We start from the raw sequence: 16115 nt of genomic DNA, 5'->3' as shown, positions 1-16115 counted from the left end.
ACGCCAATATGTACTATGGTGGTGGTAGTGGTGTGCCATGGAATCAATTCCAACTCATAGCAACCCTGCATAGGGTTTCTGAGGCTGTAAATCTTTAAGGGAGCAGAAAGCCTCATCTTTCTCCCACGATATGGCTGGTAGTTTTGAACTGCTGACCTTGAGGACAGCAGCCTGACATGTAAACACTACACTACCAGAGTTCCTTAATACTTAGTATAATTCTGGCTTATTCATCATTTTAATTTTATTTAATAATTTCACCCACTCTATGCAACAGGTATTTCTTAGGGTTATACAAATTTCCTGAGACCACAGAGGTAGGGAATAGTGGAATTCTGTGTTAAATCCAAGTCTTCTGACTCGTGTCCAGGCCTCTCTATGTGCCCATGAGAAGTAGGTTTTACCCTACCTACAATTTGTCTTTAGCTTCATGTGGTAGAATATATGTCCTGATTAGCAGATTACAAGCCAAAGGATTTGATGGACCACTGACCCAAACAAGTTTACTATAGATGGAAGGATCTTTGGCAGTCACATATGAGGAAAGACGAATAATATTTATGGTCATAATGAATAGCTCTTTCAAATAAGGTACATTAAGGAGAGAAATTCATGCTGAAATTATACTTCTTTGTAGCACTCTCTGTAGTCTGTGTAAAATACTTGATTTTAAAACTTTGAACACTTAACTTTTAGAACCAGTGTAGTACTTTTTAACATTTTTTATTATTCATCAAATTTGATCATATTTAAATTTGTGGTGACCCAAATCCCCCTTGCCCTCTGATGAGGGGGTTGCAGGGAGGCAAGAGGGTTGGCAGTTTAAATGCTGAACAAAAGAGGTTTGTTACAAAAATTAGTCTGTGATGTTGTTGTTGTGATGTGCCGTGGAGTCGGTTCTGACTCATAGCGACCCTGTACAGGGTTTCCGAGGCTGTAAATCTTTACGGGAGCAGAAAGCCTCATCTTTCTCCTGTGGAACAGCTGGTCGTTTCAAACTGCTGACCATGTGGTTCACAGCCCAATTCGTAACCGCTATGCTACCAGAGCTCCTTTAGTCTGTGATAGTACTACATAAATTGAGAGGCATTAGTAGTGGTTCCTGGGTGATTGGATAACTTCTGATGATTGGACGTGGTCTTTGGAGATGCTTTTCCAAGGTGGTCACCAGTTCTTACCAACAACGTAGATGAAGACATTGAGGTTACATATACTATACTGTGGATAATTCAGAGCCAGAAGGTAGAGTGACTTGTATGCAGACACAACTGTGTATGCCCATGAGCCACATTTTAGAGGGGGAATTCGAATGGAACTGAGTACAGGTGTATTGCTCATGGTCTATGAGAGGGGAAGGTGTGGCTTAGCATTCAGTATGAATGACTTCAGACTTTTAGTGGATAATGAAATCAGTTTGAGTAAGATCCTGTGACACCACTGCCAAAAGGTTATTGTCATAGAAATATGATACCTTTTTATATTTCTACTTTTCATATTTCTGTGAATGAGGACTGGATGATCCCAGTTTCCTTCAGGTTGGTTAAACCACTTTTGAGGGTTCTTTCTTACTTCTGAGAAGAGTAGCGATAATTGTAGTTACTCAGAAGAGTAATCTGGATGGAAAGGTATCTTAAGGCCTATATGAAAAGCAGATGAAGAATAGCCTGGGGAAGAAACAGGGCAACAGAGCTACTTTTTAAAGGCTTGAAAGGCTGTCCTTTGATCATCAGTTAGAGTTGTCCTCTTGTGACCGCATGGGAAGAGAAGTAGGATGAAGCGACAAGGAAGTCCGTTTTGGCTCACTTTCAGAAAGATCTAGTCAGCACTATCTAAAAACAGACCAAGCTGGCATATAAGCATGAGCTTTCTGTGGATGGAGATATTTGATCCATGACTGGGTGATACTCAGGAAGATACTTTTAAAGGACTTTGAACATTGGATGAGAGTTGGATTAGAAGATCTGAGCTCTGAGAGCCTCTGATTCAGAATGAAATTCCACAGAAAACCTGAAGGAGCAGTGAGCAGGTTCTAAGTTGGAAAAATGGACGGGAAGTCTGAAAGATAACAGAGAGGTTTAAGAAGGGCTAGGCATGCATGGCAAAATCATGTCAGGATGGAATGATTTAGAATATGATGGGAGATTCCAGCCACAATCTGATGGAGCAATCTGAATAAAGCTTACACTTTCCTGCTTATTTTTACTTTATGAGGTTCAGGTGTGTGTGTGTGTATCACGTGCTAAAGTCAGTGAAGAATACAGCAATTTAAAAAATTGTTCCTGTGTATTATCCTAATTACCAAGCTAATTGTTTACTTGTTTCTATCTAAATTACAGTATTTGTAAAGGAACATCTGTTTGGATTTCTACAGATATGACTGATTTTAATAGAGCCCCTCTTTTCTAGGATCCAGATTTACAAGTATTGTTTATGCTGATACCTCTAAAAACACCCTCAATTAAATAAACTAAAAACCTTAAGAAACAGCTGCAAAATGACTGCATTTGCTAACTGCCCTTCCTGAGGCTCATTTGGGTTTTGTTAAGCATAATCAATCTTGACTTAATTGGGTGATAAAAAAATTAATACTTTCATCTTAGGAATCGAAAATTGTGTTGCTGACAAGTGTGGTGTCTTGCCGGCAATATGTGGCTGTGGTTCCCAGGACACACCCCTTTCCCCATAGATGTCAAAGCTAACCCTGGGGTACTTTCCAATGTTAAAGGTAACTAACTCAGCACTGTGATCTACTGATAGCAACAAAGAGTTTACTTAAATATAAAGCAAGTATACCAATTTGTATATGCAAGCAGGTCTACTGCAGTACTAAGAACATTATTTTGAATACATATAAAAGGAAATATGAATTAATATTTTAAAAAAAAAAAAAAGCTCATGCCCATTTCTGGCCCCTTTCATGCCCCCAGATGCAGCCAGTTTCTTGATTTTCTTTTCCACACTGTGCTAACATCTTTTATTCCTCACAGATTGGTGGTGTCCTCTTCTGTACCTTGCTTTTGTCATTTAGCAATATTATCTTAAGAGTTAACATTAAGAATGTGGACTTTGAAACTAAACTGCCTGGGAAGAAACCTGCCAACCCGACTCTGGCACTTAACTATCCTTGGTCTTGGGCAAGTTACTTAAATGTAGATAATCAATAGTATTTGCTTCACATGCATAAATCACTTAAAATAGTGCCTGGCCCAAACTTAACACTAAAAATCGTTTAGCTAATTGTTGTTGAATATTGTCCTTTATCAGTACAGATAAAACACTCTCATTCTTAATCCTGAGTAACCGTTACTCCATTACATATTATTAGATGTGCCACATGTGTCCAAATCAGCCCTCCAATGTGAACATTTGTTTCCAAGCTTTGGTATTGTAGACTATGCTGCAACGAATAGCCATGTACATATATCATTTTGTATATTTTTTTAATATACCTAATGGACAGATCTCTGGATGTGAAATTAGTGGGCCGAAGGAAATTTGCATTTTGCATTTTGATTATTGTTCTTGTGCAATGCTGCTATATGTTGTTAAATGGAGTCCATTCCAACTCATAGTGACCCAGTATAGGGTTTCTAAGGAGTGGTTAGCAAGCAGTCCAGCACTTCTTCTAGAGCGCAGCTGCATAAGAATTGTAGCAGTTTACACTCCAACCAAAGATATTTGAGAAATAGCCCAAATTCAGATATTATCAAACGTAAATTTTTTTTTTTTTTTTTTGCTAAGCTGATAGGTGAAAAAGGCATTTGATTTTAATTTTTAATTTTATTTATTTTACTGTGAAAAGTTAACCATTTTTCATGCATAAAGGGGTTTCAAAAAGTTGATGGCAAAATGGTATGAAAAAAGTAATGGAGCTTTTCTGCAAACTTTTTAAAACCCACAATACTTATGGAAGTAAAATAAAGAAATCAGATGATGTTATTGCATTAGGCAAATCTATTGCACAAGACGTCTTAAAAGTGTTCAAGAGAAAAGTTGTCAGTTTGAGAACTAAGTTGCGTCTGACCCAAGCCATGGTATTTTGAATAGCCTTATGCATATGAAAGTTGGACACTGAATAAGGAAGACCCATAGAAGAATTGATGCATTTGAATTATGGTGTTGGAGAGAATATTAAAAGTACCATGGACTGCCAGAAGAGCAAACAAATCTGTGTTGGAAGAAATGAAGCCAGAATGCTTCTTAGAATGCAGGAAGGCAATACTTCATCTCTCAAACTATGGGCTTATCCCTCTTGAAGGATAAGGATATTGTTGTTGTTGTTAAATGCCATCGAGTTGGTACTTACAGCATGGGACGTCATAGCGACCCTATGTAGAGTTTTTAAGGAGTGAGAGGTGGGTTTAAACCACCAACCTTGTGGGTAGCAGTCTAGTGCTTATCCTACAGCACTCTGCTTGGTAAAGTGGAGGGTTAGTGAAAAAGTAAAAGACCCCAAAAGAAATGCATTGACAAAATAGCAGTAGCAATGGGCTCAAAAACCTAACAATTGTGAGAACAGTGCAGGATCATGCAACGTTTAGTCCTGTAGTACGTAGGGACCCTATGAGTCAGAACCGACTGGATAGCATTTAACAACAACAATGTGTATTTTAAAGGTATTTCCTCATATTTTTGTTTATGTTATTTTTCTTATTGATGGTAAAAACTTGAGGATAAATGTTTTTCAATAGGAGATAGACTAAATTATTCATGGCATACTTGCAATTATGCAAAGCATGTCTGTGTTTTTTTATGTTAAGTTCCTACAAGTTGATTCTGACTCATAGCTACCCTGTATAGGGTTTCCAAGGATGTGGTTCCAAGGATGTATGTTGTTTCACAATGCAGTGCTGATCCTACAGCGCCACACCTTAGAAAAAATGGCTATAGTATATATAATGAACATATTATTGAAAATATAATATTATCCCTTTTATAAAAAAAAAGTATATATTCATGTGCATCTGTGTACCTGTATTTACATAGTAAAAAGTTCAAAAATCAAAAATTTAAAAGTAACTTTTTTGGAGTTTGAGATCATGTTTTATTTAAATATTATTTATGCATTATTATTTTATTTAATTCTTTGCAATGGGAATATATTCTTGTTTATAAAATATGAGTTGATTTGCAGGCATAAATACCAGCAAATAACAATGATCTTAGTTCCACTTGTGCTGGTTTTGTAGCTGAACATTCCGCATCCAACCTTTGGATACAAAGCTAATATATTGAAGTAATAGACATTATGCTATTTTCTTTAAAACTTGAAAAAGTCATAAACCAATACAAAATAAAAAAGAAGTAAATTACAATTTTTATTACTTACATTTTGAATCAAAATTGACAACATCTGTTGGTGATGCAGTGGTTAAGCACTCAACTGCTAACTGAAAATTCAGCGGTTCAAACCCACTAGTCACTCCACAGGAAGTTGTGGCAATCGGCTTTAATAAAAGTTTTAGCGTTGGAAACCCTATGGAGCAGTTCTGCTCTGTCCTGTAGGGGTGCTGTGAGTCAGACTTGACTCAATGGCAGTGGATTTGATTTTTGATTATATTATTTACAATAAAAGAAAATTTTTTTTCTAGACGCTGTAATGCTATAAATGGAGACAGTGAAAGCATTTAAAATCATTAAATTTTTTAAACGAGTATTTTTGAATCAGAAGTAATTTTTGATAGGCACCTTCTTTAGGAGTTCTGGATCTGTTCTTCTGTTCTTTTTCTTGCATTGGGAAAGAATTCCTCATGGATAAAGCACATACACACACAGTGCTCTCACAGAGAAGCTCTACAGGGGAAAATACTTGTATCCCAATTCATCATGTTTAATCTTGGAGTTTTAAATACATGTGCAAAAGGATTGTTTGAAATTTTTATTAGGATGCCTTGGTTTGCTAGCTTGTCTTGTTAGCAGGTACTGTCTGGCAGAATGATAACAGAGTAGATTCCACCGGGACTTAAGATAATCCTTGTTTTTAAAAAAAGTTTGCAGGTTAACCGTATAGCCTTACATCTTAAGTCTAAACTAAAATCTATGAGACGATTTAAAAGCTGATGTATATGGGGAAACATTTAAAGTTCATGTAAATGTTTAGGCCCTAAATACTGGTTTGACTAATTTGGGTGGTAGGGAGCAAAGGTAGGTAATTGTGTGTGTGTGTTGGTGTTTGGTGTTTTTGTTTAAGTACATGAATCAAGGATCTATTTGTCTGCAGTTCTTGTTGTACTCTTAGAACATTATTCATTGATTCAGAATAGCTTTAAACACCTACCATTTGCCAGTCAGTATAGTAAAGGAACTTTGAGGAAAAGTTGGTTCTGACTCCAAAGAGTTCAAAGTCTCCTGAAGAAGAGAAAGTCATAAAGTGACATAGCACATGGTGAGTAGAAGTCAAGCAGCTTGAAACTCAGACTGTGATTCTGCTACTCACTGTCTGGGTGACACCTTAGGTGACTTAAATTTCCAAAGCAGAACAGTTGTAGCAATAGTGTTGACTTCAGAGGCCACTGAAAATTGTAAAGGTGCCAGCCAGTCATCTGAAAGAGTTAAATGAGATGTTCCATGTAGATCATTAGCACAGACACACACGTTACTGGTTGATGCTATATGAGATCACTAGGGACATGATAGAGGGGGAAATGCTTAAAACTAAGAAGGCATCCAAAATGTTATAGTGTGGTTAAGTGCCATCAAGTTGGTTCATAGCAACCGTGTATAAAGTTTCCGAGAAGCAGCTGGTGAGTTTGTACTGCTGATTCTACAGCATGACACCAGAAGTCAAAATATTATAATATGAAATTAAGTATACAAATTAAGCATGGGAAGACATGATAATTTGCCTTTTAACTGAAACAGAAGTAGGGTCCTACCAACATAGATACACATGTTCAGCTTTTCAGTCACATTTTTCCTGTAGACAAATCAATGTTGGAACAATGTTGGCTACTGGTAACCAACCTAGAGGAATGATTTAACTCTCATTTGTCCTTGGGTTGAATTTCTAAATATTATGTGCAACTTTCTCTCTCTTGAGAAGCAGTGTCCTCGACTTTGCTGCTGCCTACACTTCGTTATCAGCATCATTATTCCAATTTCTCTAACAATAAAAGGAAACACACTTTAGAGCCCTAGAGATCTGAGGCCATCATCAGGATGGCTTACCCAAAATGAAACCTTTTATTGCAATTTTGTGTTCCTGTCTGTATTAATAGAACAGATAGATCTCTATAATATGAAAGGTTATGGGTCTGTTTTACTAGAGAGATGTTCTAAACTACTTCAAAATGAAGTTGTATCATCAGGAAGATGTGGAGGAATTTTCAGCTAAGCCCAGAACACCTCTGCATACTCAAAGGTCATGTGTCTACCAGTGTAAGAAGCATAGGAAAATGACCCTTTTCTTAAGGGTCCTGCAAGATTTAAGAAAAAAAAAAAATTCTTCCTGGCAACCTTGGATCAATTATACTACTCTACCCAGATAGCTTGGCCTAGGGTTTTGGACAACCCATAAATTGGTGAGGCTCAGAAGGTGATGAATGTGCACAGATTTGTATATACCGATGGATATGATATTACATTAGAAATAGTCTTTACTTTGGGGGTTACTAGTGACTGTGTGTCATTGGCATAAAAGCAAAATAAGAGTCTTTTCTGTGAACATTAAACCATAGCATTTTAGACATATATAGAAATGAGGCATATTTTACACCTTTAACAGTCTGAGTTTTTTTTGGTGTGTTTTTTCCGAAAATGGCTGTCAAGTATACAAGTTCTTAACACAAAAAGTACAACTCCTGTCCGTGTTGTTTATGTTAGAAAGGGATGACACACAAAGCCCTGCTTTTCCCATTCCAGGTGGACAATATCTGACAATCTCAGCAGCCAAAGGCCCAGGGGGAAAAGCTGCTCGCTTGGTACTACCTCTCGGCCACCTCATGAATTCAGGGGACCTGTGTCTGTCATTCAGGCACAAGGTGACTGGGCTGCACTCTGGCACACTCCAGGTGTTTGTGAGAAAACACGGTGCCCATGGAGCAGCCCTGTGGGGAAGAAATGGTGGCCATGGCTGGAGGCAGACCCAGATCACCTTGCGAGGGGCTGACGTCAAGAGCGTAAGTAGAACCACAAAGGAGGCAGAGCCTGGTTGTTTTCCTTTCATAGGAGAACTCTGGGGTCTGGATTTCGAGAATCTTTGTCTCTCCATTAATTCAGATTCAGGCAAAAGTTTCTTGTTTTGTTGTTTTTTTTTTTTGTTTTTGTTTTTTTATTCTGGGTATGATGCCTTCATTCATTGCAGCATTCTGTAATTCCTTTTTGCTTCTTCATTATTCTTTGTTACAATCGATAACTACCACCACCCCCACCGTGGAAATACCTCCTTTTTTAAAATGGGAGAAAAAAAAAGTTAGCAATAGAATACTTTTTTTAAAATATATCAACAAAAATGTCAAAGAGTGGGGGTGATGTGCTTTACTGAACTTGCTTTTCCTTCTCCTTCAGTTCTTTATATTTCGAACTTTTACTGCCATCAATTACCCTGGAAGTGTTTCATTTTTCTTTTTTGAATTGTTTCTTTAAAGTTCAAATTTCTTTTCCTCTGCCTCAGAGATCATAGTTAAGCAGCCTTGGGTGGGAACTCAGAACAATACCCTTAGAAAGTACACTTCTGTACAGGACAGGGTGTGGGAATGGCTTTGATTGAATATATAAATTTCATTCTAAGTAATCAAGTAGCAAGAGAAATGGTCTATAATACCCCACCAAGACGAGGGCTGTGTTTGGAGAAAGGGTCTTCTTTATGTTGATATTGATATAACTTTTGCCATTAGAAGATTCTGCATCTATGCCTAGAAGTATAGTTTGTTGAAAATATTTTCAAAAAAAGATAGACTTTATTCATATAATCTGTAATTGTAGTATTGGGATTTTGCTTTACTCTTTGATGTTTTTTTCCCCAAATTTTTTTCTTAGTATTTCTGTTGCTTGGAGAAATGAAGCAAGATAATATATTGTTTCAAGTCATAGCAATGAAGGGTTCTGCTGTTTTTAAAGGACCAGGAATGTTCTATAGATGATAAAATACAAGAATAGTGAATGTTTTTAATCTTTACATAGATAAATATAACATTGTGAGTGGATCATGGTATTTGATTTTTTTTCCAATTTTAGGCAACAAAGCTATCATACGGTCCACAGGGGGAACTAAGAAGCATCTAAGATAGGCTGCATAATTATGATCTTCCAGATCTTTGCCTCTTAATTTCTGCACCTTTATATTCCATCACACGCTTCTGATTTCTAACCTTGGTAAACTTTGACAAAAGTTACCACTTCATAAGCATTCTTACGTTGATGCAGTCTGTAGTTAAGTGTGGGGTTTTAAAGGGTAACTGGCTCTTAGTAACATGGGATGATCTACATGTAGCTTACTGGCGATTGAAGTTTCTACCAAAAAGCAAACTCTGCTCTTTCAGATAACACTGGTGGCTGTGTTTGAGCCTTCACATCTGTTAAAGAAATTTAATCTTTAGCTGTTAAAGTTGTTGTTGTTAACTACTATCGAGTAGATTCCGACTCATAGTGACCATGTATAGAATTTCCAAGGATTGGCTAGTAGATTTGAACTGCTGACCTTGGGGTTAGCTGTCCAGTGCTTTGCTAAATGAGTGGACCTTGGAAAGGGACAGAGGAGGCTTGACTGGTATGTGCGTTCTTTCCCTAGGTCATCTTCAAAGGTGAAAAAAGACGTGGTCACACTGGGGAGATTGGATTGGATGATGTGAGCTTGAAAAAAGGCCACTGCTCTGAAGAACCCTAGCAAGTCCAGAACTAGCAATGAATTCTCATGTTGTTGTCTCTTCTTTTCCCAATTCTCACCTCCTCTCCTCCCCCTTACCAGGCCTAGGAGAAGGTCAGGAGAAAGTCTTATTGGTGACCCACATCTTACTGACCTGTTTTTGTGCAATCCTAATGAACAGTGAGACCCTCCCTGAAATATAAGGGGCATCTATCTGTACACACGTCCCAGCCACTGTTGGGTGTGACCTATCATCCTGTGTCGCTTTTCTGTGACCCACACCACCCTTCATTCTGGCTATGAGGTGTTCCTTATGGCAAATTATGGGAGAAGTTTTCAAGAGGAATCTGTGCAAATGGCCATCTTGTTATCTGTTCAGTGTTGTACCATGAGTAGTATTGACTCTCGTTAAGATATAATATACAGTGTGCTTGTGAAATTGGTTTATCCTCTTCATTTAAGTTAGTTCTGGCTTGGACATGAACTCTGACTTTTACTGCCATTTACTTTCTAAAAGAAGGGTGTGTAACACATACCAAGATGCATTTATTCTTACCTTGTTGTTACCTGTATTTTTATTTTAAAGATAATTATGTAGAGTGAGCACAGAGTTCCTTGTTAGCAGTAGTGTGTTTTGTGTAAATGTGCTATTGGTATTAAGTATTTACGTGTTCCTAATATTTACAGACTCTAGTTGCAAGGTAAAAGGCAGCTTGTGATCTCTTGAGTTAAAAAAAAAAAAAAAATCTGATGAAATGTCATCCAGTTTCATGACCTTACATTGGCAGCAAGTGAAAAATGGAGAAGTATCAGGTTGCTGTAGTGGAGTGATGCCTTTTTTTTTTTTTTTTTGCTTTTAAATGGTCTTGAGTTTGATCTTTACAAAGGATAGTTAAACATTCAGGTAGACAAGAAACCCCATAATGAGCACATATAACCCTCCCAGTTTTAGATTACAATTTCAAACCAACAGTTTTACCATAATAACATGGTGCTCTCTGGTAATATGTAAGAAGCTTTGTAAAAACTGGTTATTTCACAAAAGTTATTTTGTTTGTTTATGGAAGCTGGGTGTGGGAAAGCATGGGAGAAACTCCATCAGAACAGTTTTTCATGCTAACTTTTATCAGTATAAATTTAGGCAAGTCTAGTCCATCACTTTTATGCTATCATATCAGGTTGGAATAAGACAAAGTCCTGTGCTTGGAGTCATGGGATGTTAGCGTGAGATTCACACACATTACCAAAGCAGGACAAGATTGAAGTGCTAACTTAGATCCATGGACCTTCAAGTGTATTTCCTCCATGATTATTTCACCTTTATTGAAAAACAACAACAACAACACCATAACTTTGAAAAGACATCTTACTCCTGAAGCTTAAAGAAAAATGTTCCCTAATTTCTGCCCAAGTAATCAAAAATATTTTCTGCTGTTTTGCCAGGAATCACAAAGATGATTAAAGGGTTGGAAAAAAAGATCTATGATGAAAAATTAAAGGAACTGGGATTATTCAGCCTGGAGAAGAGAAGACTGTGGGGCAAATCCTTGATGGTTTTCAAGTATATGAAGGGTTGGTACAGAGAGGATGGTGACCAGCTGTTCTCCGTGTTCACTAAGAATAGAACAAGAGGAAACAGGGTTAGTCTGGAGCATGAGGAAGCATTTCCTGGCAGGGGCAGTTGGTAACGTAGAATCCTTTATTAAAAGAGAGAATTTGAGGAAGCTTTTAAAAAATGGGATAAAATTCTATCTACTTAAGATGGTTAAAGGTATTTATACCTCAAAGCAACATAATGGATTGCAGAAGCTCCCCGAAAATACTTTGATCCTAATAATTCATTGAATAGTAATTCAGTGCAAATCAGAAGAACAAAGTAATGTGGGACTAGACCCGGGTCAAATTTGGACATTTCCCTATTGGATCCCTAATGATAAATCATAGAGAGGGCATAAAAGGGAGAAGAACTCACCAAATGAGGAACTCACTAAACTATCTCTCCTTGATGACAAGCATAGTAATGTTAAAACAAAAAATGGGGAAAAAAGTGGGGGTGGGGACTATTTATTCCAAAAGATAATATCATGGATGTTTTAATATCTCAATAATGTCCTCATGTGGTGGTGCCCCCTATCCTGCCCCAGTAAAGGTTTAAACCTTTAACCTGTTCAAAGCATGATGTTTCAGATTTTCAGAGATCTTGGCGAAGGACACAGTTGAGAGACTTATTTATTTCTGGTGTGTTCTCTCTCCTATGTATGTGAGAAATAAATTTGGTTATACCCTGAAGAAAATGCTATGCCCAGGACTTTCCTTCACCTAATCAGTGTAATGCAGTTTCTCTTATGAATTTAAATTTCTCAATTTCCACAAAACCATAGTTTGTGTATGTGTGTGAACAATATGCAATAGAATGTCTTTGTAATTTAACTTGGTTGGGAGGATAAGGCTAGAGGGGAAATTTAAATCATTGAGCCTTTGAGTAGGAGCCAGAAAGCCTGGCTTTAGATCCATCTTTTAATGATTAATTTCCTTTTTGGTCATATAACTGCACAGTTGATGAAGAACGGGAAAAGTAATTGAAAATTTCACTTTTAGGTGCCAATAATACATTGCACTAAGCTGATGGAAGAAGTTATCAAAAGTACTGTATAACATCTTGTTTATTATTTAATGTTTTTTCAAGTGAAAAATGTTAGTGGTTTTCCAAAACAGCCAAATAAAAATAATTCTTTGTAAATTAAAAACAGTTAATAATACAACTTGTCTGTTTCTTATTTTGAGACTTGAGTTTTATTTTTTGTGATTGGGAGAAGAAGGCTGGGGTAGTTTGTTGACATTTTCACAAATGCCATCTATCATAGGATACCTTTTACAACTTAGTAGACTAGAGATTACATGATTGTGTTTTCTAGATTATACAATATGAGACATTTTCATCGGTATTCACACAGAGAGAGATCAGAAGATCATTAACAACCTATGTCTGTATTAGCAAGTTATTTCATGGTTTATTATATATGTTATAAATATTTGCCTTAAATTCTCTTATGGAAAGACAAGATACGCTTATAAGTAAATACATGAATAAATATGAATTATAGGTGAAAAATAGCACTTTTCCTATGGCTGATTTTGTTAATGTATGCCATTATACTTATACTCCAGCAACTTTTCCTAAAGGACAAAGCAGCTACCTAAAGTAGTGGCACTGGTAGATAAGCACTGGACTTCTAACAGCCAGGTCACTGGTTCAAACACATCAGCTGCTCAGAAACCTTATATTGTTGTTAAGTATGGTTGAGTCAATTTTGACTCATAGCGAACCTATATAGGATTTCTGAGGAGCAGCTGGTGAGTTTGAACCACCAACCTTATGGTTTAAACTGCCCTAGCAGTCAGGTGCATCATCCCACAGTGGTACACCAAGACTCTATATACATGGTCACTGTGAGTCAGAACTAACTCCACAGCACTTAACAACAAAAAAAATGAAATTAATGAAACTGTGAAGATTAAAATTTATTAATCCTGCGGAATTACAGAGGATATGCCCAATTGCTGCTTTCCAATACTCAGAGCACCCTTAGCAACTGTGAGTCTCAATTCTGGGTGTTGGGTCAGAAGGTGGCGTTAGCCAGGGAGTGGCTATAGCTTATCAGGGACCCTTTCCTTCCAATCTGGGGCAACTTAGTGGTTCCTATGGAAACCAAAAAATGCTAAGTCATTACTATGCATGCCGCCATATTAGAATGATGTCACATTCTTATATAACCTGTGTGTCATATTTGGCAAGATGCTTTCTTTGTTCTGTAGTAATACTTGAGGGACTCACCATGTGATGGGTAGGGAGAACAGAACAGGCATAGAAGGGAGAACAGAGTAAACAGAGGAAGAAGAAAGAAAGAGATAAAGGGAAGAGGCCAAGAGTGCTAGAACTAAAGAGGGCAGAAGGGCAAGAGACTACAAGAGACGCTTCCCCTTGCAATGACCACTGTTGTGCTGAATAAAAGAATGAGCCATCTTCCCATTGCACCTCAAGTGTTCATTTGGCTGCCTGATCCAGTGAACCTGTTGAGTTAGGGTGTTGAAAAATCCCAACTTCCCATGTTTCCCATACACGGATAAATACACGCTTCATGCGTAAGGTAAAGAAAAAGAAAAAAAAAGCAACAACAACAGGGCTCTTCAATTTGTTTCTGTTTGAACTGAGAATTTGCATTTCCATCCCAGATAAACTGAATCAGCATCTATAATTTCAGAGTCTTTTATACATAAGAATCATCTGGGTATCTTGTGAAACTATAGATTTTGATTCAGTATTTCTGGGATGGAAATACAAATTCTCAGAAGGGGTTGAACTGGAATTAATTGTTTTGAAGCCCTGGAAAACACTATGTTTTCTTTCTTTTTTTCTTAAGGATCGTCCTTCATAATCATCTCTGAGTCTTGAGAACATTCAGGTTTTCTGAATTGTGTTTATTAGAAAGTTAAATCTCTTCGGAAACCCATTTGAGGTTGATGGGGGGAAGTAGATAACTATGAAAGTCAGTGATGATGAAATGTAAGATTGTCTAACTTCTTCTGTCTAATATTGATCAAACATTCAATTAAGAGACATTGATAATTACTGATGATTGGAAAATCCAGCATATGTCAAACTGAAGGAATTCAAGCTTCAGATTGTAAAACTGAATAATTCTATGGGGAAATCTGCCACTCTTCTGTGAGTTGGTTGTATTGTGGTGGCTTTCATGTTGCCGTGATGCTGGGATCTATTATGCCAGTGGTATATTGAATACCAGTAAGGCCACACATAAGGTGCTCTAGTAGCGTAGTGGTTACAAGTCAGGCTGCTTAATCTCATGGTCAGCAGTTTGAAACGACCAACTGTCCCGCAGGAGAAAGATGAGTCTTACCTGCTCTCAAAAGATTTACAGCCTCAGAAACCCTATACAGGGTCGCTATGAGTCAGAACCGACTTGATGGCACTCAACAACAAGGACTACCCATAGTGGACAAGTTTCAGCTGAGGTTACAGAAGACAAGACTAAGAAAAGAGAGACACAGATCACCTCTGAATACGAATAACAGCAAGGTGCAGTCATTGATTTACTTAATGAATTTGAGAGCACTGTGTTCCTAGGTGCTCTGGTTGTATACTTGGCTGCTAAAAGGTTGGCAATTCAAACCCACCCAGGATTCAGGGCCATAAGAATTTAAGCCAGGGTCATGGAGGCTGAGGTTCTCATGGTCATTAGTTCTTTGGACTAATTGTTTCCATGCATCTTTGAGAGCAGGAAACTAGATGGTGCCGGCTTTCAAGGGAAGGCCCTGGATAGAGTAGGAAAAAAGGTGGAATAAAACTCAAAATCATTAAAAAGGCTAGGCTTACTGATCTGACAGAGATTAGTAGAAGTCCCGAGACTGGCCCTTAGCTTTCAAGCCTGGAATGAACTCATCCCTGTGGCTCTACTTTCAGACAAATGATAGACCATGTTATGGTCCATGGAGTTGCCTGTATCAGGTTTCTGAGGAGTGACTGGTGGGTTTGAACTGCTCATCTCGCAGTTAGCAATCCAGTGCTTATCCTACAGCACCACACGAGGACTCCAGATATGTCTAACAGGTGACCAATTACACCATGGAGGCATGACCCCTTAGAAGGATCACCCACCCACTGCCATCAAGTCAGTCCTTACTCACAGCGACCCTTTATAGGGTTTCCAAGACTAAACCTTTAGTGGAAGAGGAAGCCGCATCTTTCTTTCCATGGAGCAGCTGGTAGATTCACACTGCAGTCTGAAAAAAGGAGGTGGGAAAACAGTGGAGGTATGAAGAGTGCTTTTACTTTGTGGGGACTGCAATCAATGTCACAAAGCAAAATCAGAATGAATTGTTGCATGGAAAACCAATTTACTCTAAATTTTCACCTCCCCCCACCACCACACAAAAAATAAGAATTGCCAGTGTGTGTCAGAGTAGAACTGTGCTTATTCTGAGGCAGATCAGAGTGGACATAAACCTTCACGTTGTAGGTTTCAGCCGAGGACATTTGCACCACCCAAGGACTCAGGACTGTGACTCTGTTCTTTCCAGACTTTAATGTCCACAGAATCTGCTAGACAGCTTCTGAGTCAGTAGATCTGAGGTGAGACTTCAGAGTCTGCATTTCTAATCTGCTCATCATATGAGGCTGTTGATGCTTATCCTTAATTATAGTATACTGAAGAGGATTTGGACCCTTATCTCTAAACATTCACTGTTGCAAGGTCTAAAAATCCATGGTTACAAGATCTCCATTCACAAAAAT

The 16115-nt window shown here is 37.8% G+C and overlaps 1 protein-coding gene across 2 annotated transcripts in view; it reads left to right on the top strand.

The window, feature by feature from the left end:
- The window catches only part of NPNT (nephronectin), a 113626-nt gene extending 103332 nt beyond the window's left edge, over positions 1 to 10294 (top strand). Inside the window, exons 11-12 of one of the 2 annotated variants that reach the window (XM_006869335.1) lie at positions 7861 to 8117; positions 9728 to 10294. In XM_006869335.1, coding sequence (XP_006869397.1) covers positions 7861 to 8117; positions 9728 to 9823 — 353 coding nt within the window. In that variant the 3' untranslated portion in view covers positions 9824 to 10294. The remainder of the gene's footprint in view (positions 1 to 7860; positions 8118 to 9727) is intronic. The other variant, XM_006869334.1, reaches the window with a different exon arrangement.
- The last annotated feature ends 5821 nt before the right edge of the window (positions 10295 to 16115 follow it).

This window comes from Chrysochloris asiatica, unplaced genomic scaffold (genome assembly GCF_000296735.1).
Source record: "Chrysochloris asiatica unplaced genomic scaffold, ChrAsi1.0 scaffold00129, whole genome shotgun sequence".
In the NCBI taxonomy this organism is placed as follows: domain Eukaryota; kingdom Metazoa; phylum Chordata; class Mammalia; order Afrosoricida; family Chrysochloridae; genus Chrysochloris; species Chrysochloris asiatica.
Note: the sequence above shows the minus strand (reverse complement) of the source record. Positions and strands in the feature narration are given on the sequence as shown.